Source organism: Triturus cristatus, chromosome 5_2 (genome assembly GCF_964204655.1).
Source record: "Triturus cristatus chromosome 5_2, aTriCri1.1, whole genome shotgun sequence".
In the NCBI taxonomy this organism is placed as follows: domain Eukaryota; kingdom Metazoa; phylum Chordata; class Amphibia; order Caudata; family Salamandridae; genus Triturus; species Triturus cristatus.
This window is the reverse complement of record NC_140588.1, coordinates 16,722,932-16,747,394: the sequence shown is the minus strand read 5'-3', so window position 1 is coordinate 16,747,394 and position 24,463 is coordinate 16,722,932. Positions and strand designations below refer to the sequence as shown.

The window sequence follows — 24,463 nt, the reverse complement described above, 5'->3', positions numbered from 1 at the left end:
CAATGTATTCACCAGGTTAAGAAAAAGTCCCAGTGTATTGCTCTTAAACAGCGATCACAATTTCAAGTTGCGTTTTTGTAATTCACTAACAGAACATGGCTTTGTGAATGGGGAATGTACCGTGATGAGTTGCACTGGCACAATGGAACATTTGTTACTCTCCACATGTTGACAACTCGACAGTCTTACATGGTGCCTGGGCTCTGAGTCCAAATATCTTTGAGGAGAACAGCCTTTTACTTTCAAAAGTTCCTTTACTTTACAGCTCAGATTCTGAACTGTACATTTTAAAACGTCAGGTTTATTCCTCAAGGTGTCGACCAACGCTAATAGGTCCTCCGAGTCCGAGCACATAGTATCAGGAGCCTTATCACTACTTAAGGGTGGAGGGTTTGCATTGTTGGCACTGGCAGAAAAGCAAAACGATTGCTACATGGTAAGCTCGGGGAGCAAATTGTTTCAACTGACTGACTATGGGCCGGAGGAGGCTGGTTACCTGGAGATTTGTGCTGCTGGGAGGCATCTTGGCTGGTTGTCCTGACTGAAAAGTCTATGACAGAAACAGATTGAGGATTAGTGTTGGAGGGGCTTGGTCTGTGTGCTTTCCCCTTGAAGAAATGTGAAATCTTAGGTTTACCCCTTTAGTTGAAATATCTTCAACCTCCTCTATCAGATTATCGATATCTTTTAAGGCACAGTTCACTGTTGAGTGTCTCTTGGCCAACTTGGGCTCTTTAGCAGCTCCAGGTGCAACTTCAACAGCCTTCCCTTTGCCCATTATGTGCTACCCCAAGAAAACTTTCACTGTGACCATTAAAACACATCTTCGCCAAAAGCAGGACCAAGGGGGGTGGCTCTGAGCTGCCTCTTCCTGTTGCTGATGGGCCCAGGACGGGCCCGCCCTTGGCCCAGGTGCTTTCTGCGCAGCGGTATTGCCGCTTGCGTTAAGAGCGTGTTAGGAGGCCCCACTCAATTCAGGGACCAGTCTGCTGGTGTGCCTCCTGGCACAGGGTACATTGGAGGATAGAATCCCTCGAGTTCCTGATGGTCGGTGGGGGCCGTGACCAATGTTCCCTCTAATATTTTTCCTCTGTGTGCGGCAGTGTAAGGTCTATGTGCGCTGCAACCAAGGCTATGTGCGCCAGTAACCAGATCGTGTGTGTGGGTGCAGCGCCAAATATCACTCCAAACTTTTGCTTAAAAAAAGTGAAAAGACGGTGCATTTTCTCATGAACAGATCCAAGTGAATGTTATAAAGGCAGGTTTGAAACCGTCACACATGTCAATTTGAAACCTTGGCACCTATGTTGCTACACTTCTTTCCTTCATAGAGCTGGGCTGCGAGTTGATTGTGTTCAAGTTTTCATGTTAATTTCAGCTCATGATGGGCGCTGCGATTAACAGGAAAACTTTAACAAATGCTCTCTTTGAGCAGGAAAAATAAAATTATAATAACATTGTTATTATAATTTTACTTTTTGCAGTTTCAGAGCTGGGTTAGGGTAGCCTTTCGACTAACGCATTTTAATGCTAGTGTCCGCATCACAGCATTAAAATGCATTAGTCCCGTATTCTAGCGCCCCTCTGACAATACTGCAATTGAGGTACACTACCAATGAGGCAGCACCAGAATGCTAAAATTGTCTACAATATATGAGCATGCAACTGCGCCTTCAAATTTAAAATGCTATGCGTCAGCGATACAATATTTATGAACAGCGCTGAGCAGGCAGGCCAGAATTTAACAGATCAATTAGTCATGCCCCAGCCAGTTTACCTGTGAGTCTGGGGGTACCAGCCATCACGCGGGTCTTGCCTGCTGTTTTCCCACAATCACACCACCCTTTTGGTGACCAGAAGCACACACATCCTTCAAAGATTGGAAACACCGGCAGGTGGTAGCTTGGTTTTCCTTCCTGCACCCCCCAGCAGAGAAGTAACATTACCTTAGTCTCTTGCGCAGGATGTTATAGTTTTACAGCCTGCTGGGCCCATTCCCTCCTAAGCACCCGCATCAGCCTGGACAGAGATTGTTGACACAAAACAGTCAACTTCTCAGCCCCTGCCATGCCCTCTGAACATGTGTACTTTCGTGAACCGGAGTCACAGTATTGGTCTTGTCACTTGAGCCCGGTACTTGATTGTCGTCAGAGCGGTACACAAGTGTTTAAGTGCGACCAGCAGAGGTAGGAGGCGTTTTTAAAAACAAGCTTATAATCCATATTTTCAGACATACTGTTTGAATGATCTGGGTTTAAAGCAATAATAGCTTATATACTCCAAAACACTTTGTTTTGGAAATAATCTGCTTTGCTACACTTTTCGAATCATCATCGTTTAACTAGTCTCACCGTTAATGAACCTTGCTTTACCTCTCAAAAAGACAACTTTTTTTTCTTGGAAAATGGACTTTGGTAGATTCAGGTTGTTACTCAACCCCTACCTCAGCTACTACCTTCGCCACAAGGATGGGGCGCCGCAGTCTTACTGCTTTGTCACACAGTAGCTGCTGCTGAGGGCACATCATTTCAGGGGTCGAGAATTAGGTTTTTAGGGAAAGGGAATGGGATTGGCAATCCCAAGTGTACGTCATTTAGTAACCCAAGAGTAAAAAGTACAGCTTTCAGTAGAATACTCTGCATGCTGCAAAGAGAAGGGAATTAAACATCTTTCAGCAATAGAATGAAAATGCAGCTCTGCCGGGGTTTTCTTCCCTCACTGCCAAACAAACTATGTCCATCAGATTCCCTTTCTTTTCCGACTCCAAGCACAAACATTTTTTCGTAGTGACTCTGTCCCAATCATGTTGATTCACCTCATGCACTCTAGCTCAGCCCTTCTTGTAGCAAGACGATCATTAACCCTCGAAGTAGTGTGCTTGCTTCCTAAAAGCACCACACATGCAGTGGTCGAAGTGGGCGGGATCGGCAGGGAAAGGCATGCCCCTACTACGTTAATTTAATAGATTCCATTTCCCTGCTTTTTTATTTCAAACATGCATCCCAGGATGGCAGACATAGCCAAGGCCCACAGATAAGGCTCGGTGTTCGTGGCAGTTCAGGGCGGGCGGGTAGGGAAGGAAAAGGACTCTGTCTTCCTTCTTGCCCAGAGAAGACAAGAACAGTGTTCACTTATGCTCTGCCACTGGCAAAAGCACTAACTGATTTCTGAATAATTAATGTAAAAGCGTTAAGGTAACCATGTTGTTCCTGCTTACATTTCACATGCTTTACTTAAACTTGCATTCCAGAGTGTTTGGTTTTTCCAGGATGCTGTTACTTTTTTTTAGGCAGCATATTACTCTTGTCTAATGCATAATTTGAATTGTGTCGCATACAGGAGTTTATAGCAGAGCACAATTGGGTTGTAGCTGAAGACAGAGCAAGTTTCTCTCAATTGGGCAAGATGGTGTTCAGTGGAGGAGAGGATGTGGCACTAAGGAAAGAGCTGCCGAATTTGGAACTGGGGAACCAGGTTCAGCCTTCATGACCAGTCCACCAGGCCACTCTCCTGAGGGAGCACATCCCCTTGCTAGACCTTAGAAGCTCTGGTGTCTTGGCACCAGCATGTGGACCCTAGCCATGGCAATTGTGGGTTAACCTTAAAAACTTGTTAACCACAATCCATACTGAAGTTCACCTCCAGGCTTGCGGGCAGGCCTATGAAGCAGCACACCCTAGCGCGACAGTCACTGAGGTCACAGGACCCTTGAGCAGGGTGGCTCTAGGGCGGTGCGATCGAACTGGACGCTGACTTCGGGTGGGGTGTCATGCTTACAAGTATATTATGTTTCTAAAAGCACTTGCTGCCTCCTTCCTGGCCTCTAGCAATTTTAGGCAATAATAAAAATGTCATGATAACTTTGGTGATTAATGTTCTTCCTAGAGAGAGATGGAGTTTTGTCAAGTGGAAGTTTTGACTCATGTAAAGGTAGCGCAGAGGGCTAATGAGCCTGCAGCAAACAACATGTACCATCCAGATCACAAAGTGCACATAATGTAAATGGGTCAGTGGGTTACTTCTTTTGTCAGTGAGATCCTTTTGGTACTTGCAGTTTATAAGTCAAAATCCTTAAATAGAACAGTGAGCTATTAACTTTCATCTAAAAGCTGCATGTTTTTCCCCAGTCTGATTACCCTATTGTTGCAAAAAGGGTTCATTTGAATAGAAATCAATTCTGGTTATTAAAGAGAACCCCCAATCATGGTATTACATTCTAATTTGAGTGTGTTTCTCCAAACCAATCCCTATTAAACTATACTGCATACTAATATGGATGTCATGTGACTCCTACACCTTGTAATCCTTTGTCTTATGTAACATTTCCTATACAGAGAATTACACACATATGATTAATTGTCTCTGTGTAATGAGTGTGATGTAAAGTGCTCTGCCACCCTACACTGGTATGAGCGGAGCTGTAAATCAAGTTAAATTCATCTGATCGAGAGTATGGTTATAGAGACTTGAGGGGCACTGTTAAAGGGTGGTAGTGAGGGAATCAGTGGCGAGGGAGTCATTGAGAGGGCACCAACAAACATTGTCGCACAGGGTTCCAACAGCGCTCATGCCGGCCCTGCCCTTGAGGCAAGGCCGCCTCACCCATTGGTCCCTCCGTTGGCCTTGTTTCAGCAGTAGTAGCTGTAACTCACCAGGGGTCAGCAATGAATGATTTGCACGCACACCAAACTAAGTTGACAATCTTCACAGTCTCTCTGCTTCATGCACAAGCACTTTTAACATGTGCTGCCTGCTTTGGGGCCACTGGAATTATGCACCAATGGAGGACAAAATTATGCTGCAGTGTTGACTAAATTGTGTAGCAAAAAAGAGGCTGGAATGTAATGCAGTATATTTTCTGATACTTTATTATCTTTACATTTTTACCGACGCTAACAGTCTCTGGAAAAATGTTGCCTTATTAGTAGTAGTACCAGTGTAACATACAAAGCCAGCAGTTCCAAAGGTGATCAGTCAACCTTTGCAATGGGCCGTCCACTTTGCAGAAACACATGTCACATTTTTTAGTAACATTTAATCCGTTTGAGCTACAAACGATTCATTAGTTAAAATCGTCAAATTCTGCAGCCGATGATGCATTATGCGGTAAATATTGCAGAACCAGAATTATATAGAAAACATTTGCAAACTATGATATTTTGCCATTTATGCTTGAACTGCTCTTGTGGAAAAAGGGAGAAGTGCTGATGACAGAAGCTGCATGGCTCGGAGACAAATGGTTTCAGTCCTGCCAATTACCACGCATCAGGCGTCAGATTAACGCATTTCAGTGTGGTGCTCCGCATTACCGCACTGAAATGCATTGTCGGGCATATGCATAGTCAGCGTGTCAGCATCTGTCACTGTACTGAAGGCTGCCTAATAGTATGGCAGCTCGCAGCGCGCCTACCGCGGTGTGCGCAGGCAGGCTTGGAGCTCGCCTGAAGGCTAACACTCACTGCTACAATGTAGCAGAAATCATTCATTATACTGTGTCTTGGCGCCGCAGGGAGGACGTCACATCATGCTGCCAGCAGGAGTTGAGTTTGTTGAAAGGGGCTGGCTTTGCAGGCGGCGCCGAATTCAAGCATGGCGATCGCAGCATTGCGCTGCCTACTGCAGCTCACACCAGCCTCCTGGCCAGCCTTGGCAGAGTCTGCATCACTGCCTCCAATGGAGCGGCACCACCACCGCAGTCCGAAATGACTCCTATCTGCGGCTGCGGCCTAATTAAGTTAAGGTATCTAGACTGTATGTTGCAGAACGCGATCAGGCAGCTCTAGCCTGTGTTGCCTCCTGGTGTTAATGCTCAGAAGGTGACAAAGGTGGCTCAACTGGCACCCTGTAATGTGTGTAACTAACTGAGTGTTTCATGTTGTTGGCGCCTCCCTGACATCGGGTCCCTGTTGGCAGGTAACCCACGTAACGTCCGAGAGGCCCAGACCCTTAGCTCTACTGATTTTGCTGGGAAGGAGGGACCAGGGCCGGACTGGCCGTAGCGGGCACCGAGCAATCCCCCAGTGGGCCGCACGGGTGGGGGACGGTTTTGAGCCCCTGGTGGGTCGTTTTTGTGGCAGGGCCTTTTTTGCAGCATAGCTGCAAAATCGGCACTGTAAGAAAATCGGCCAAAAACCAGCCCTGGCAAAGAGCTCGGCAACACCCCCAACCCTCCAGGGTGGGGGGGGGGGGCGGCAGCCGAGCACTTGCCCTCCCAGGGTAGAGTACGGCCCGGGGAGGGACCCACCACAAAGGCTGACAATCTCTGTTTGGCAAAGGCTGGAAGCACAAGCCTCAAAACAACACACAAGCGAAAAAAACAGCTCCTGAGCATGTGTGAAACGCCTTGATTTAATGTATTGCAAATGAGCTCTCTGATATTTGTATGATTCTAAGTATATGACTTAGACATGACTCTGATAAATGGAAGTCATTTCACAATTATTTCTAACGCTGTGCACCAGTTAATTCGGAGTTCCCCAATCCTTAAATGAGTGTAATTTTTCATATTTATCTGTTTCCCTCATCTTCATAGCTTGATTTTGCTTGTAAGAAAGTATCACTCATACTTGTTAACATGTCACTCATAATTACTCTGAAATTATGAAAATGTCACACATGGCAATCTGAAACCTGGGCAGCTATATGGTTTGCACGTCTGCATATGCACCTGGAAGCAAATGCGTTTCTAGGCTTCCTGCATTTCTTATCTTAATAGAGCACAGCTGCAGGGTGAGTGTGTGCCTTTGTTAACATTTTCATGTTAAAGGCAGCGTCCATGAAAACTTTAAATAAGGCACACACTCACGCCGCAGCCCTGCTCGATTAAGAAAAGAAATGCAGCAAGTCGGCAAACACAGCGTGTGCTTTTGTTTCTAAAAGTACACGCTGTGTTTGGTGCTGCATTTCTTGTGTTTTCTAGAGTGTGACTGTGGGGCATATCGTGTGCTTTTGTTTAAAGCATTCATGTTAATTGCAGCTCCTCACGCTCTGCAATTAACACGAATACTTAAACAAAAGCACACAATGAGCCCCACAGCCGCACTCTAGAAAACAATAGGAATTTAGCAAGTGTTCCCTCCTTAGGAGAGAGCACTTGCTAAGTGCCTCTTCTTCAGCAAGTTACAAATGTCCGTTTTTCGCGCTGCTTCGGAGGCGCGAATGCTCTTGAGAATGTGTGTGCATGCCACACACACAGCAGTGCACGCTCAGGGGCACTGAGGTGCGCGGGCACCCAGGCGCGCAAGTTCAAGGGAACACTGGCCATGACCCACTCTCTCTGCCACTAGTTTGTCCAGCAGGACAGGATTGCTGCTCGTGCTATGAGCGTTTTAGGAGGCCCCACCCCCTTCATGGACCACTCTGCGGGTACACCTCCTGGCACTAGGCACATTGGGGGATAGAGTCCCCTGAGTTCCTGATGGCCAGTGGGGGCTGTGTGCCACTCTTTCAGCCAGTAGTGTGTCGTCACATATATATTTAACATGGAATTTCAATGAAATACGCACACACAAAAAAAAGATACCTGGAAGGAAGCTAAATGTATCCATTCAGAAAAAGAAGCATCTTGGTAGACCAGGTTCTTGCCATTAATGATATAACACAATTACTATGGGTTTGATTTACATTTAAGAAGGAGAAATACTGAAAAGTGGTATCATCCCTCAGTAGTTCTCCATCAAGTAGGGGTGGCTAAAAGAAGATTTTTCTATCATATTTCTGCTTCATAAATTCAAAGATATTAAAAGATGAGACTACACAGTAAATATGTAAAAATCTTTATAGGAAGTACAGGTTTTCTGGAATGGTGAATAGAGTAGATACTCAAGAATGTTCCTTTCTGCTGGTGTTATGCAGTCTCTCTTTTAAACTAATTGTTTGCTATGAATGGCATGTAGGTACTCATGGTCTAGGAAATTGCATATTTTGGCACTTCAGATTTCACGTTGGCGATGTTTCTGCATTAAGAATTCAGCCACAAAGTTAGAGAAACGTGGAGAACCTTTACTAGAATTTCTGGTTCTTCTTTACTGTTAACATGGAATAATATTGTCTGGTTGGTGAATCTTCAATTATGAATTTGTTGGACTAACTTCGAAATTATTTCATACCCTAATAACTGCAATTACATTGTTTACTATAATCTAGGAGGATTTCGAGAAAATAAATTACTCAGTATAGATGTATATAATATGTGTCTAACGTACGGGCATGAAAAGGAATTAAGAGAAAAGCTTCATCAAAAAATCCTATGTCTACATGGGCAGCCCTTGAGGAGTTTCTATGTGCCACTTTCAAAAAGGTCATCAGGAGCATCGCCAGGAATGGTCATAAGCCCCTGTGAATTGCTATACCGATCACCTCTCTCGACGTATTTTTAATTCTCATCCATTTAACAGATGCACTCTGTATGCTTTGATCCTTTGCTTGCATTGAGCTCTTTAGACCTCTCTTGTGTTTGGTAATTCCAACCTCTTTAAAGTATTGTATGTGTATAGTTCCCTTAATCTCTTTGTTATAAGACATATATTATTTCGCTTCCTTATCAAACTTTATATGTAGAGCATGCTTACTTAACAAGAATGACGTCCTATACAGTATGTATCGATGTAAGTATAAGGAATTTCTGGAGCGCAAACCTAGGCTAAAGCGTTGGGGCAGTCCTGATGGATATGGGGATGTAGTCGCAGGAAAAGCCTGCTATCTTGTTTTTTTTCTTTTTTACACTTCTTAATCCAGAGTCTGGTGTGTCAAGATCCACTAGAGATGGAAAGCTTGTCTTCAAAATAAGCAGAGGTGCTGGTAATGATAGCTTTGCAAATGATGCAGCTGGTTTTGAAGATGGTGGGGGCCATCAAGGGGAGGCAATGGAGATCCATAAAAATGGGGGTCACATAATCATATTTATTCGCACCCTAAATGAGATGTGCTGCAGCATGTAGGATGCCCCTGAGCGTTGACAGGGTGGGATCTGGGAGGCCATGGAGTAGGGCATTGCCACCATCAAGATGCAAGAGAACGAGTCCTTGAACAGCAGTTGTATAGTTGCTATCTTGAAGAAATGGTTTTTCTTTCTTTAAAAGAGAAAAGTGTTACCAGGCCTTTTTTGTTTTGTTGTCAATGTGTTCGTTGAGGGTGAGGTTGGTGTCCAGGGGTTCAAGTCCACCAATGTCATTGAGCCACGTTTGTACTGTATCTTGTTTACTGTTCTTGGCAAATAAAAGACATTCAGTCTTGGTTGTGGTGAGCTTTAAGTAGGCACGGGAAATCAAGGACTGGATAATGTGCGAGCAGTGTTTGAGCTGTTAGATCTCTGCAGCCGAGGATACTTTCAAGTAGAGCTGTGTATCATAGGCATATTGGTAAATCTTGATGTCATCTGTGAGTAAAGCACCAAGCAACTCCATGTATAGGTTGAAGATGACAGATACAGTTTGGAGCCCAGGGGGACTTTAGAGGTGATAGTGTGTTATCAGACGTGGCAATGCAAACACATAGGTGGCGGTTGGAAAAGTAGGAGGAGAATCAGTGGCAAACCCAACGAAGGAGAATGCCGGTGAATTCTATTCGAGACTCCAGGGTGTGTATGGTGTGTGTGATAGTTGACTGTGTCAAAGACAGCTAGAGGTCCAGCAATATCAGGAGTCATCTAGAGTCAAGAGGGCATTGTCTATAATACGTAAGGTAACGGATTCTGTGCTGCAGCGTAATCTGAAGCCAGTCTGCTATTTGTGAAGGAGCTGGTTAGCATTGATGTGGTCTTGGGGGTGAACATAGGCTGTTTTACCAATGATCTTGCAGATGAATGGCTGGTGAGTGATGGGCAGTAATTTTCAGATTCCTGTTTGCATTTATGTAAGCCAGCAATAATTGCCTGTTATAGCTGTTTAAAGAGACATTTGCTTATTTCTTTGAACACTGTACCAGTGAGTACTCAAGTTATAAGGTAATAGATTTATATTATATTTCTATGTTAACGTTCACTGCCACTAGGTTTGCCTAATATCGGATGTAATATAGAAGTGAACCATACTATTATATATGTATTTATATGGATCAAATAAAGTAAGGCAGGAGAAAGCTTCACCTTCCAAGGAAGTATGGAGATGTTATTTTTGCTTTTTTACTATTTTAATGAAAGGCTTGCCTTCCTAGGAAGATTCAGAATTGCTTTTATTTATTTCTGTTTGGTTATTTTCATTCTTCTCACGGAACAGAGGAAGCTAGGTGTAGGGAATGTGCATTTTTTAAATTAAGCTGATAGGGCACATAATGCATATATATGTGCAATAAATCCATATAAAGTTTACGAATTATGAAGATTAGTGCAATTATTCAGTGTTGGTCTTCAAATTTATGTTGAGAGTGAATACCAAAGTAAGCCAGTGGGCAATGTACTTAACCATACTTGATATACTTCATTCTCTTTTCACTTGTCAGCTGCATGTGTTTTAATACAGTGGGGTGCAGTTGTGAAATGGTAAAAAGGGACACATGAATTACTACTACTGTGGTTATTCTTGTCATATAATTAAAAGCAATATATATTTATTTATGATATGTATTTATTTTAATTTTATTTGTTTTTACCTGATTATGCTTCATATCATCAGCAGGTGTACCATAGGAATTCCTGTACAAAGTTGAGGTTCCAGTGTTTTGAGCTGAAGTAAGAAAGTGGACAAACAAGAACAAATGAAAAAAATTATCACATATTGTTGGACAAATACATATCTAGCCTTCCTTTAGAAAAACACTTTCTGAAACACATATGTAAGTGGCATTTATGTTATATATAATACAAAGCAGGTTGGTCTAAGCATTACATCATGTTTTTGCCAGATGATTACTACTAGGAGTAGAGGCAGCATTTTTAGAATCTATTGTAAAGGGAGGATAGGACGTAAACCAACAAATATTGACATATCATCTAAACTTTCTTTGACTTTTGCCACTTGTGGAAGATGATTGCTAAAAGTGGGTCACATTTATACATAAACTGTAAGGCCCAGCATTGGTATGCTTATAACTGCCTATATAGCTAAGATGTGTTACTTCTGGTCTGGGTCAAAGAACCCTCAGATGTATTTCAGGCAAAGCTGTGGTTTTAGTAACATTGCCTATTGTAAGGTCCATATCACTACACCTGATATTTTCTGTTTTGTGGAAAATCAAAAGAAGCATGGGTAGGGTAAATGTTAAATGCCACATTTGTGTATTCTTTTTTATGTCTTTTGTTATTCATGTGGAAATTAGGTTTCTGTGTGAAGCCTTCCAGGTGGAAACTGCATATGAAAAATCGGCAGATCCTTATTTGTGAAACAGATTTTGATCCTACTTACTCTTACGCTACTTTTCTGTGTCCAAGTTACTGATCCAGTGGATATGAATAATAATATTCAATAGCTATGAGAGTAAGCCATATCTGGTTTTAAGCATATATCTTTTTGGATAGAAAACCCCCCTCAAACAGAAACTATGTGGATGGAATTTTATTAAACCAAATATATCATTGGAATTGTCTAAAATATCACGTCAATGATTTTACCAATGGAGTCATGATTAAAACCATGGGTCGTGTTTCTTTGCAATTATTCATTTAAATCGATTTTGTTTTCATTTAGAGGTGATGATCTGGACGTCCAGAACACTTTTTTCGTAACACTATTCTTTGTGTCCTCAAATGCCCCTGTTCCTAACTATATGGACATTGTTTGGGAATGAGGATTCCCCGTAATGTGCAGCAGGTATGTTACTGAGGCAGGTGCACTGCAGCTGGTTGTGTGCCTCGGGTAATTGTGCCCTGGCAAAATGATTATATTAATTGCAGTGCACCATGGACACACCTCATTGTGAGGGGCCGACCAGCACAGTGTTAACGCACAGTGTTACATACACCTAGGTTTTCAGAGGCGCCTGCCAGGGTGTCCGTCGGGAATGGCGGAGTTACTGCTTCCGCCGTTGTAGAGAGCCCTCTATTCCCCTGCAATATAGCATGGGGTAATGCAGTAAAACACGAACCAGTGGCCTGCATTTGTGCCGGAAGTAATTGTGCCTCGGTAAACATCTCCACTTTCTGTCTGCATTTAACGAGGAACAAAATAAACCGTGGCTCGTACTTTTGCTCCGCGTTTACAAATTCAAATTTCTCGTCTTTCCCTCGCTTTTGGTCCCTCACTTGACATAGAACACATCCCGTAGAGAATAAGCTCACTAATCTTTGTGGCGTTCATCCGCGCCAGACACCCCAAACACAGAACTTCAGTTTCATCAAACGTCATGAGTCGCAAACAACCCTTGTTAAGAGTAAGGGGCTCATTTATGAGTCGTTGCGTCACTTTTGCACCGCCGGTGTGTCTCTTTTTGTGACTCATCAGCGGCGTAAAAACTGGACCTTGTTGCACCATATTTACAAAGTGACGCATCTAGGTAGATGCGTCACTTTGTAAACCCCTGCGCTACATTATACCTGCGTCAGGTATAATTTATGCAGGGTGGGCGTTCCCACGTACGTAAGCATCATAGAAGTAACGCAGTGAAATCTACGAGATTTCACTGCGCCACTTCTAGGGTGCAAATGCGTCAATATCCTGCGCCTGCTTCACAGCAGGCGTAAGATTGACACAGGCCCTTTCACATGGGGCTTGCCCCATGTGAAAGGACACATTGCTGGAGTTGCGTCACTTTTGTGACACACTCCAGCAATGCGTCACTTTTGCGCCTACAGATACGTCAGAAATACTGACGTATCTGTAACTCCTTGCGACATGATGCGTCATACTGTAAATATGACGCATCATTAGAGTCGCAGGGAGGGCGTAGTGAAAAGTGATTTTCATAAATGAGGCCCTAAGTTGTTGAGTGAAATCTTTTTTCCACTTAGAAAAATAAAGAAGAGGCATCAGATCGCCTGTCCTCGTTGATATCAGTAGCACTGCATGGATAAACTATGAAAACAGTCAACGTGCCACTCAGTCATATTTTTAAGCAAGTCTCATCCCATGCCCTCAATTATCATGTGACTGCTCCAAGCCGCAGTAAGCCCTGTACGACTGAAGTAACCACACGGCACAGCACAGCAAAGAGACTGCCACTCATTCATTTTTCATTTCATGACTTTATTCGGATAAAAACATCCATAAAAGACAAATGGTGTAATCAATAAAACATACAGAAACACAACAGTTAAAAGAGCATAACATGACAAGACTTACAATACTATCATACAGTGTTCATCGAGTTACGAGCTTGGATAGCAGTTTTAAAAAAAGCCCCAGCGCGAGTAACTAATTAATCAATGTGAAATTAATCAATGTGAATGTGAAATTAATCAATGTGGGCAGCGGACGCGCCGGACCTGCGCCGGAGGTTCGCCAGAGGTAAGCCCGTTTGCGCCCGTTCGCGCTCGGTCGGGCTCAGGGACCAGAACCTCTGACCAATCTCCCAGCTGCTCACAGACATACTCCCGCCTGGCTCTCCTTGCATTGAGGAGTGTCTCGCTGCCCCCTTGCACTCATTCTATAAATCCTGCGACGGATCGTCCCTTCTGTCAACACTGCCCGTTTAGAACCACGGAAGCGGATATTAATACTACTAATCCAGAAGGCATCCTGAAAATGGCTTTGGTCAATTGCCGCTCATTACCCAAACATGCCACTGAAATCTTCTTGTTAATTCAAGATCTCGGACTTGACATTCTTTTTTTAACTGAAACGTGGTTGGGATCCACGTCCGGTCCAGATATTGTTCAGGCCCTTCCTCCTGGATATCTGATCCAATGTAGGGACAGACAACTCAAAGTTGGAGGAGGGATAGCCATAGTATACAGGGAGCACTTAATTTGTCGTATGATCGACAGCTCCATCCCTGACTGTGAAAGCGCACAATTTGCCATCACTTTATCCCCAGAAGTGTCATTTTCTGGACTTCTGATCTACCGTCCCCCTGGCGCTATTGGACAATTTCCGAAAGGAATCATTGAATCAACCATAGAGTTAGCTAGCAGGGTCTCAAATTTTATAGTACTAGGAGACCTGAATCTTCATTTCAATAATCCCTCAGACACCACCGCCACAGAATTAACTAAAGATCTTGCGGCATGTGAACTGAATTTGATAGTCTCCCACCCTACCCACTCTAAAGGGAACCTTTTAGACCCCATATTTTCCAATATTGTGGACTTAACATCAACAGAGCCATACCCCACCCCCTGGACAGATCATATGGTCATCCCCTTCATATGGAATACGCCCACACCCGGTCCAACAGAACCGCCCAGTAAAACTCTGAGTAGGCGGTGGACGAAATTAAAAATGAACGAATGGGCAGAGGCACTGAATACAAGTGAACCTCAGGTCGATCAGGACATTGACAGGGCTAATATGGACTTTAACCAATGGATTGAATCATCATTGGATAGGGTGCTTCCTAAAACAAACATCTCCAAAAAGAAAGCCTCCACTAAACAACCTTGGTTCACTTCTGAGCTAAGGTCCCTAAAACAAGAATGTAAACGGTTGGAGAGACAGTGGAGAAAACACTTTGTGGAAGAGAAAAAAACTAAATACAAACTCTCTCTAAAAAAATATAAATCTGCTCTTAACGTGGCCAAATCCATCTTTTATGCAGAAAAAATAGAGATCTCAGCTAATGCCCCAAGAGAGATGTTCAAGATAGCTAAATCCCTGTTAAAAGCCCCTGACCCGCCATCTTTACCACTCTGCACGGAGGAGGCTGATGCTCACTGCATTAATCTGGCGAATTTCTTTGCTGAAAAAATTCAAAAGATCCTCCTGTCCCTCCCCCCTCTACCTCTTGAAGAATCCATCCTCCCTTTGCCAGATGATACAGATATTATTCTGCCTTGCCTCCCTTCCTTTTCCCCCCTTAGTACTGAACTGTTGCCCACGCTTTTCAACTCTGTAAAAAGCGGCTCCCCGCTAGATCCTGTCCCTATGAATATTCTAAAGTTAGCCTTATCCAACATCAGTACATACATTATCCATCTAGTTAACACCTCACTTGAATTAGGAAGGGTACCCCAAGACTGGAAACTGGCAATGGTTAAGGCCCTGTTAAAAAAGCCTCATCTCGACCCCCAGGACTTTTCCAATTATCGTCCCATTTCCCTGCTCCCCGGCATCAGTAAACTCGCAGAGAAATGGGTAAATAAACAACTAGCATCCTTTCTGGAGACCCATAACCTGCTCCACCCAACCCAAACTGGGTTTCGGAAAGGACAGGGCACGGAGACGGCACTGCTGAGGGTGGTTGAGGATTCCAGGAGGATTCTGGACGCAGGTGGCAGCGCGGCCATTATCCTCCTGGACCTCAGTGCCGCCTTCGACACGGTGAACCACCGTGTCCTCCTGTCTCGTCTTAAAAAACTGGGCGTCAAAGACAGGGCACTCATGTGGTTGGAGTCCTTTCTTGGTGACAGATCCTTTAAGGTCTTTACAGAAAATAGCTGCTCTCCATCAATGCCATTACAGTGTGGGGTGCCACAGGGCTCCTCCCTCAGCCCCACACTGTTTAATGTTTATATGGCGCCCCTGGCAGAAGTAGTTGCCTCCTTTGGGATCCAACTGGTAAGCTATGCTGACGACACCCAGCTAGTTGTTTCTCTTAATCAGTTGGAATCCTCCCCCTCCAGGCTCTGTCACTGCCTGGAGGCAGTAGCAAACTGGATGGACCTGTCCCACCTGAAATTGAATGGAGGTAAAACGGAGCTGATGCTTCTAGGAAAACGAGCCACATTTGACAACTCGATACATTGGCCCTCCTGTATGGGTCCAGGACCCACTCCAAAGACCGAGATAAAGAGTCTCGGCTTCTGGTTGGATGCAGAGTTGTCATTTAAGATCCAGGCAAGGAAAACTGTAGCCACTTGTTTCGGACTGTTGAAAACAATCCGGAAAATCCTTCCTCAGTTACCCGAGGCAGCAAAGAAAACCATTGTCCAGTCCCTTGTTCTATCCAGGTTGGATTATGGAAATGCGCTCTATCTTGGAGCCCCCGTGTCGGTTATCCGGCAACTTCAGGTTGTCCAGAATTCCGCAGCACGGCTACTCACGGGCACTAGCCATCGTACATCAGCCAGGCCCGCACTTGGCACCTTGCATTGGCTCCCCATAAAGGAGCGAATCTATTTTAAGACCATCTGCACGGTCCATAAAACACTCTATGGGAGTGGCCCCCCCATTCTAGATGATATGATCAGACCTTACAACCCTACCAGGAATCTTCGCTCGAACCAACAAAATCTGCTGACAGTTCCTAGGATCAGCAGATCCCGCACAGGAGGTCGCCTGTTCTCGCACAACGCGGCTGGGCTGTGGAATGCTCTTCCCCCACCTCTCCGCCAAGAGCCTAACCTCCTTGTCTTTCGAAAAAAGTTAAAAACTCTTCTGTTTCCAAAAAACTAGTTAAAATAACTCTTCATTTTTAATCCATCTCTGCTTGGTTAGTCTTAAGCGCTGGGATGCTCCCGAGTAGCCATGCGCTATATAAGAGCCTTTTAATAATAATAATAAATAATAATAATAATAATAATAATAATAATAATCAATGCCGCATTCATCACGAGTTCCATACGCTTCTCTAGAATCAACATTTAACATTTCTTTAAAAAGGGGAGTAAAAGGAAATTTGTATATTGCACATAATGCCCACAGAAAAATAGAAAATGTAATAAAGATTGGCCCGAACGTCCGTCGCATGGGAGGGAGAGGAATCAAGGTTTGCGCAAAAACCCAGAGGAAAGCACAATAAGTACTTAACCGTACCTGCCCTAAGGCGAAAAAGTACGCTACGTTCTTAGCGGCTCATGGGTTTGGTCAGATACCCAGCTAATGAATGATCATTCTCAATGTTTAAGAATAAGGCCACGCTTGATTTGCTTGCCTCTTTGGCCACTCTATCTTTGTGATAGCTCTTATATAAGGCTGCCCGTACTTCCTTTTTGCTTACTGTGTCCAAATCCTTGGGATTATCAAAGGCGTATCCGTAGTCAACCCTACACAAACTGGTTCTCACCCCAGCTAGCCATGGGATATTCATACCTTTATTGCAATTAAGGCATTCCAGTATAATGTCTCTTGTGAGAGACGCCGCCCTATCTTTCGATATCGCGAGCCAAAACAGTGCAGGACGTGCTCTAATATAATCTTCACCATAGTGTAGATTTAATTCACTATGACACACATATTGGGGCGAGGGAATCGGGGCCCCTAGAATTTTACGACAGAACCTGTTTTCTTTGTTCTGAATGTTACGACATTTAAAGATGCCCTAAACTTCAGCCCGTAGGTTACAGTGGGTGTGCACTGAGCCTTAAAAATGTGTAAAAATTAGATTTATTCAGAGGGAGGACCCATCACTAAGCATACACAATACACCCATGAAGCTGTTTGCCCATATGCGATTGCAGACGGCGATGAAAGAACTATATGTCTCATACTCGGAAGAACCACCCAAATTGCAAACCCTACAAACACTACTAATTGCACCTAGCCGCCGGAAACTGGTCACCCGTTTATACAACACATCACAATCAGAACAAGGAGGGTTAGTAAACAGATCGCTTAATAAATGGGAAAAGATACTAGGGGACACTATATGCGAACAAGATTGGGAATATGGTTGTATGCAGTTGCAACTAATGACACCAAACTGTAATTTACGCATAGTACACTTTAAATTCTTACATCAATTTTACTATACCCCGACTCAATTACATAAATACAGCCTTCGAGCAAATGATAAGTGTTACAGGTGTGAGGCTTTGAGGGCTGACTTCTTACATACGGCATGGGCCTGCCCACAAATACATAAATACTGGGAGGAAGTTACGGGAGCACTCACAATCATGTTATCCAAAATGATACCAAATGCACCACTGGTATGCTTACTGGGTATATATAAGATAACACCTGTAAAAAGAAGGACATTTTTGGCTGTAGCGCTTCTGCTAGCAATGCGCCGCGTTGCCATCAGATGGGGTAGTAAACGCCCCCCTAGATTCAAAGACTGGCTCAAGGACATGTCATATTGTAGAGACACCTTAGAGATCCATGCGGAAGAACTACCGCAAGCATCCAGGCCAAGAGACTATTGGGAACCTCTGATGCAATATCTCCAAAATGCGCCGGCGGACGAGTAAACATCATGGTAAATAAGGTGGCAGTAGAATATATGACAATTCCTTCGGCTCCCTGACGACGAGAGGTCTAAAGGTAATGTTTAAAAATGTGAATAAGAAATGTACAAAGGAAAAGTAAAATTGTAATGTCAGATGTCTTTAAGAAACCTAGAGGTACGATGGGTAACCATGAGTGGCGCTGATGGAAATGTGATCCCCCCAGATACAGGGTGAGAAATACCACACGATTATGACTGTACACAATGTGATGTACTATATTATTATACATGATTGTGATATATTGTAGTGGATGCTGTGTTCGATGTTGACTAGAAAAAGAAAAAAACAAATGTGTAAAATAGGTAAAATAACCCCCCCTCTTTAGTTGAGGTAGACTGAGTACTGCGTTAATGCACTTAGAAAACGTATTCCTGCAGTACACAGTATGGTCCGTCCACAGGCCGTTAGCAGCAAAAAGCAATCCCAAGTAAGGAAAAGTGCTTGCGCATTGTAAACTATGACTACTATCAGAGAGGGTATTCATTTTATACTTCTTGGGCCCACATGACATAATAAAAGATTTTGTATAATTAGTGCATAAGTCTAGGTAGGTCATAAAATGCACAAAACCCCATGCTAAAAGGCGCAGGGCACTTGGGGTGCGGCCCATTAGGACTGCATCGTCTGCGTAGAATAACAATGGTAGGATGTACCCTTTAATTTTTGGGACCACATGCGAAAGGGTCATTAAAAATAGATGTAACTTATTAATATACATATATACAAAATAAAACGTAAAGAAGCTATAACACATCCTTGCCTTACCCCCAAACACCAATATCGTTGGAATCCCCCCCCCCCCCCCCCCCCCCCCGGCAATTTATTCTGATCCTGGCCTTCATGTCTCTGTGTAAATGGGCTAAAAAGTGCACCAGTGTCTCATCCATGCCACTCTCTAAGAGTATTGACCACAGCTTTGATTGGTTGACATAGTCAAACGCTGAGGTCAAATCCATAAATGCCAGGTAGATGGGTGAGTGTTGGGCAATTGTAAATTTTCTGATAATTACATTTTAATTTAGACACTGTTCTACTGTGCCCACATTGTTCCTAAAACCATGTTGACAAGGGTACAAAATAGAATTCACTTCAGCCCAGTCTTTGATCTTACTGTACATAACCCTCCTCAGGATTTTCAATGTCGTGTCTATCAATGAAATGGGTCTGTTACAGCAAGGTTGGGATTGATCACCCGTTTTAAAAATTGGTATAACAGAAGTTGACCAGGGGCATGGTAACGGGGAGCAAGTTAAATTATTAAGAACATTGAGCCGGAGGGGGGCCCAAAGATCAGGGTTATGTTTAATAAGATCTATTGGTACCCCATCAGGTCCCGGTGCCGGCAGAGCTTGGGTTCAAAATCGACATCAAGGCACTTTGCAAAAAAAGGGTCAGTTTTCTCTTTGAAAATGTGGTGTGTCCACGTTGCGTTTTGGGCCATTTCCTGTGGCGGGCACAAGGCCTTCCCACACAAGTGAGGTACCATTTGTCTCAGAAGACTTTGGGTAATGCGGAGTGGGTTGAATTTTGTGGATCCACTCAGATCCCAGAACTTTCCATCACAGAATTGTGAGGAAAAAGTGTTTTTTTAACTAAGTTTGAGGTTTGCAAGGCATTCCGGGTAACAGAACCTGGTGAGATGCACACAAGTCACCCTATCCTGGATTCCCCTTGATGTCTAGTTTTCAAAAATGTACAGGTTTTGCTAGGTTTTCCTATCTGCCGGCTGCGCTAGGGCCCAAAATGCACAGGTAGGCACATTGCTAAAAACAAGTCTGGGCCTAGTGGGCTTTCTGCCGCCCGGGGGGGGGGGGGAGAATCGCAGAGGGAGGGTTGCCCCGATATGCCCCCAAGGGTGGCAGAATGACTTTGGCTTTTTTTTTGGATGTTCAATCATGGCTCCGAATAAAGCTATATGTGACTATGGCTATTTTTTGGCGGTGGGCAGCCCCCACCCCCACGCATAAAAAGAGCCAGCGTAATCGCTGATGCCTATTGGGCTTTCTCTCCCCCCCCCCCCCCCAGGGGCAGAAAGACTGTGCATTTTTGGGGGGGAGATGTGGGCATTGGCATGCCCATTCCGGGCTGACCTCACCCCTGAATTAAAAAAAACAATCCTGAGGCCTAGTGGGCTTTCTGCCCCCCCGGGGGGTGGCAGATAAGGGGCTATTGCCCCTATATGCCTCCGGGGAGGGGCAGAAAGACTGTGGCAACTGTTTTTGGGGTGGGGGCATTATCAAGCCCATTCTGGGCAGCCCCCATCCCTACATTATTTTTAAAAAAAATCCCTAGTTTCTAGTGGTCTTTCTGCCCCCCGGGGGTAGATTGGGGACTACTGCCTCTGTCTGCCCCCTGACATTTCTCTGGAGGGGGGTCAGTCATGAGCACACTAGAACTTGTGCAAAATAGAAATTACAGTTTTTCTTAACATATGAGACAAAAATTAAGAGCTTTCTAGCACTCTAGCAAATCCTCTTGGCCCCACTGGTGAATATCCTACCGGATGACCATTCAAGAAATATATAGTTATAAGCTGATATTGCTGTCCAAAGCTGTCCACACCTACAATGTAAACAATAGTTAGAGTTTCGATAGGGTAATGATAAATGGAGATCAGAATATCAAGCATGACGGAACCATTCCATCGTGAGCACTGAAAGGGTTAAATAAAATTAATTGTTACAATGTCAATAGCTCAAACTCACATAATGCGAGACCTATTGCATTGCAAATGCTTGTTAATCTTTGCCAGAGATGTAATATTTTATACGATTGGAAGCTACTGCTTTGCTTCTAATTTTTAACATTTAATAATAAACATCAAAGAACCGCCTTGCACAGCGTCAATAATGCTTCCTAATTAAAATTAAAGGGGCAAAAATAATAAAAGACGCACAATAGCCGACACAGAAACAAAAAAACGGTGGTTAAAGAGTTACACACAGAAGGCATATGATAAAACACAGTATCTCTCAAAGTACACCTGAACTGATGAAGTTGTGTACTCAAGTCAAAAGTTTCAATGGATGTGTTGTATTGCAAAATGTAGGCTCAGAAATAGAGGAGATGGAGACAGCACTGAAACACAGCATGATACTATAGTCCCGGGTGATTTTAACATTCATTTTTGTCCTACTAATTGCCTAGCAAGTCTGGAGGAGGATTATGGGCCTCAGGGGCTAACCCATTTTGAACACACCTCTTCCGGTTCCTTTTTAGAAAGTTTTTTAGCAACTCATAATCTGATCTGCCCTGTGCAGTCGGCCAGATTAGACCCTGTACCTACATATGTTGGTCATGGCCGTCATAGTATAATTGATTATATTTTGGTCTCCTTTTCACTGATGCCGATACTAGGCACATTAAGTGCAACAGAAAATTGTTTCAGTGACCATAATCCACTGACACTGGACCTCAATTTACACGCTGTAAACAGAGATAGGACCATGTCCCAGCTTACTAACGCAAATATTGTGCTCATAGATCAAGCACGTAGAGTGAGGTGGGAGAGGATTACCCCTGATAGCTTTATTGATAGCTTTATTGATAGTCTAATGACCTCCTGTCGGCGGTCCAAACCAGCAGTTAGGATGCAACCAAACACTGTTCGGTCGCAATCCAATTCTTTGCAATGGGAGCATGCATACCGACTGGATACGTCAAGCGGGGGCTGAGATAAAAGGGGGGTCCCAAAACGCGTTTTTCCCATGCATTTTTCCATAGGACCTTTAGAACGAGCTACAGCCCGAACGGCTGAACAGAATTACTAGAAATTTGGCAGAGAGGTAGTCCCTATGTCAAGGAAGTGCCTTTTGTAGGTTTGGTGTAAATCTGTTCAGTAGATTCTGAGAAAATAGCCTTTAAATCAATATATATATCTGAGCCCGCTTACGGTACGCTTACCGTACGCTTACGGTAAGCTTACGGTACGCGTACGGTGGCGTGCGCGAGCGCGATTCTGATTGGCTGTTAGATCTTAGTAAACATTCGAATCGGCCGAAACCAGGAAGCGGCGGCCGCCATTTTGTGTGTTTCACTCAGAAAAAAAAGAGTGAAAACAAGAAAAGGGGGCAATGAGGAGAGTTACAGACCCCCTTACATTTGTGAGGGGGTCAAAGAAGGACTGTAAAGTACAAAGAAAACATTTATTGATTTTAAAAAAAATCACGGGGTACGCGTACGGTAAGCTTACGGTAAGCGTACGGTAGAAAAAAAAATAAAAAAATAAATGAAATTCAGATTTAAGTGTTTAGATATTAGGGGGCTCTAAAAAGAGCCGTTGTGTTTATGAAATGATTTTTTAGTGGTACCTACAAGTAAGTACCGATGCAGAGTCTAAGGTTCAAGAGGAAGACTCTGTTCCCTTCATCATTGAAGTGCACACCATCTCCTCTATAAATGTCTTGCATGTCATAACGCAAGTTGTTGTGGTAAATGGCACCCATACCATAGTCACGGAGGAAAGCAGAAACAGATTTGTTGACGTGCTTTCTTGCTTTGTCATCGCACCGCGTGCCCACCGTGCGTGCACGGCACTAACTGCGTAAAGTGGGCGCGCGGTGCGCGAAGCGCACCGCGTGCTCACTGTGCGCGCACGGTGCGCGAAGCGCACCGTGCGCGCACGGAACGAACTGCGTTAAGTGGGCGCGCACGCCACGAATGGCGTAAAGTAACTTAGCATTTAAAAAACCGTACAAATTCACTGAAAAAACCATAGGTTTCACACACGTTATAGTTAGGAATTAGCATTTAAAAAACCTTGCAAATTCACTGAAAAAACCATAGGTTTCACACATGTTATAGTTAGCGGAAATTTTACTGATAAAAAACCAATGAAATTCCCCCGTTATAGTTAGTGCAGGCAACTATAACTCACGCGACCGCAATCTTCTGCTGATGACATATGTGTCTTTATGAAAAAAAAATATTTGTAATATATGTATAGCTAAAAATGTATGGAAGAAGACATGGGCAAATAAGTGTCTAAATACAGTATTAGCATCAGCAGAAGATTGCGGTCGCGTGAGTTATAGTTGCCTGCACTAACTATAACGGGGGAATTTCATTGGTTTTTTATCAGTAACATTTCCGCTAACTATAACATGTGTGAAACCTATGGTTTTTTCAGTGAATATATATATATACACATATATATACAGAAAGAGAGAGATAGATAGATATGGATATACACAAAAAATCAATAATACATTAATCGTCCTACATGTAAGAGCATCATGTACTTAAATGTTATAACAGGGCATGAGATAATTAAAAGTGTTATTGATAAAATACAGGCAAATGAAACAAGGTTCAAGAGCATTTAATGTTGTTGGGTGTCACATTTAGAGAATTTAAGTGTTCTAATGGCAAGAATCTTTTTGCTGACATTCACTCAAGATACTAAGAAAATTAGGGTCTCATTTTAAATTTGGTGGATGACTCTTCAGGTTAGCACAGGCCTTAACCTCGACTCGCCTAGTGGAGGACTTCCCACCATATTTAGAGATCCCTGCCTTTCTGGCAAAGATGTACATGCGTTCAGGCTATCCTCCTTTGTGCCAAGTGGAAATCATGTTTTTGGGAAAAGCTTGACATTCTTTTTTGATTTTTTGGAATCAAAACCTCAAATCAAGAGTTTCTGAAAACCAAAAATACACTGGCCTTGAGTCACAGAAGGGTTTGTCTTAGCCAAATATGAAAAGTGATAGTTTTCCCTACCCAGGTCCGCCATGATTTGCATCGAGGTCCTAGTGAGAGAAATTTAGTGAAAGTCATCAGCCCTAAATAGGAAAGATAGGCGTCACTGTGAGATGGTGGCCAGGGGCAAATGGACTACCAGGTCAAGGGTTTATACCAGTGTAGCTGAGTCATGCTCTTCCATTGGAAATCTTTTGGTTCCAACAACTCTAAATGAAATGGGTAACAGAGAGTTTGGTGGAGCAATAATCCATCAATTTATTGTGTATCTCATGCCCACAAACACTTTAAATGAGTTCCTCATTCAGATGAAGCACTGCTACTGCAAGAACATGGTCACACTAGATATATTGATTGCTCCCACACAATGTGCTCTAGAATGACCTCCTTGTGGGAGATAATAAGCATTGAGAAGCTCCTATGGAGCACCAAACTTGATACATGTTGACTGAGTACATTCTTGTGATTGCTTTGACTGAACTTGCATTGAGGAACTTAGACTTTGGAGGCAGATAAAGTCAGTGGTCGGAACTTCCACATAACCCTACTTATTTTGTACCTTTGGTGGGT

General features: G+C 43.5%; 1 protein-coding gene across 12 annotated transcripts in view; it reads right to left on the bottom strand.

Annotated features, from left to right (window-relative positions):
* CTNND2 (catenin delta 2) overlaps positions 1-24,463 on the bottom strand; it is a 3,222,299-nt gene that overhangs the window by 43,397 nt on the left and 3,154,439 nt on the right. For all 12 annotated transcript variants that reach the window (XM_085606754.1, XM_085606755.1, XM_085606763.1 and 9 more), the window contains one exon: positions 10,588-10,661. In XM_085606754.1, coding sequence (XP_085462880.1) covers positions 10,588-10,661 — 74 coding nt within the window. The remainder of the gene's footprint in view (positions 1-10,587; positions 10,662-24,463) is intronic.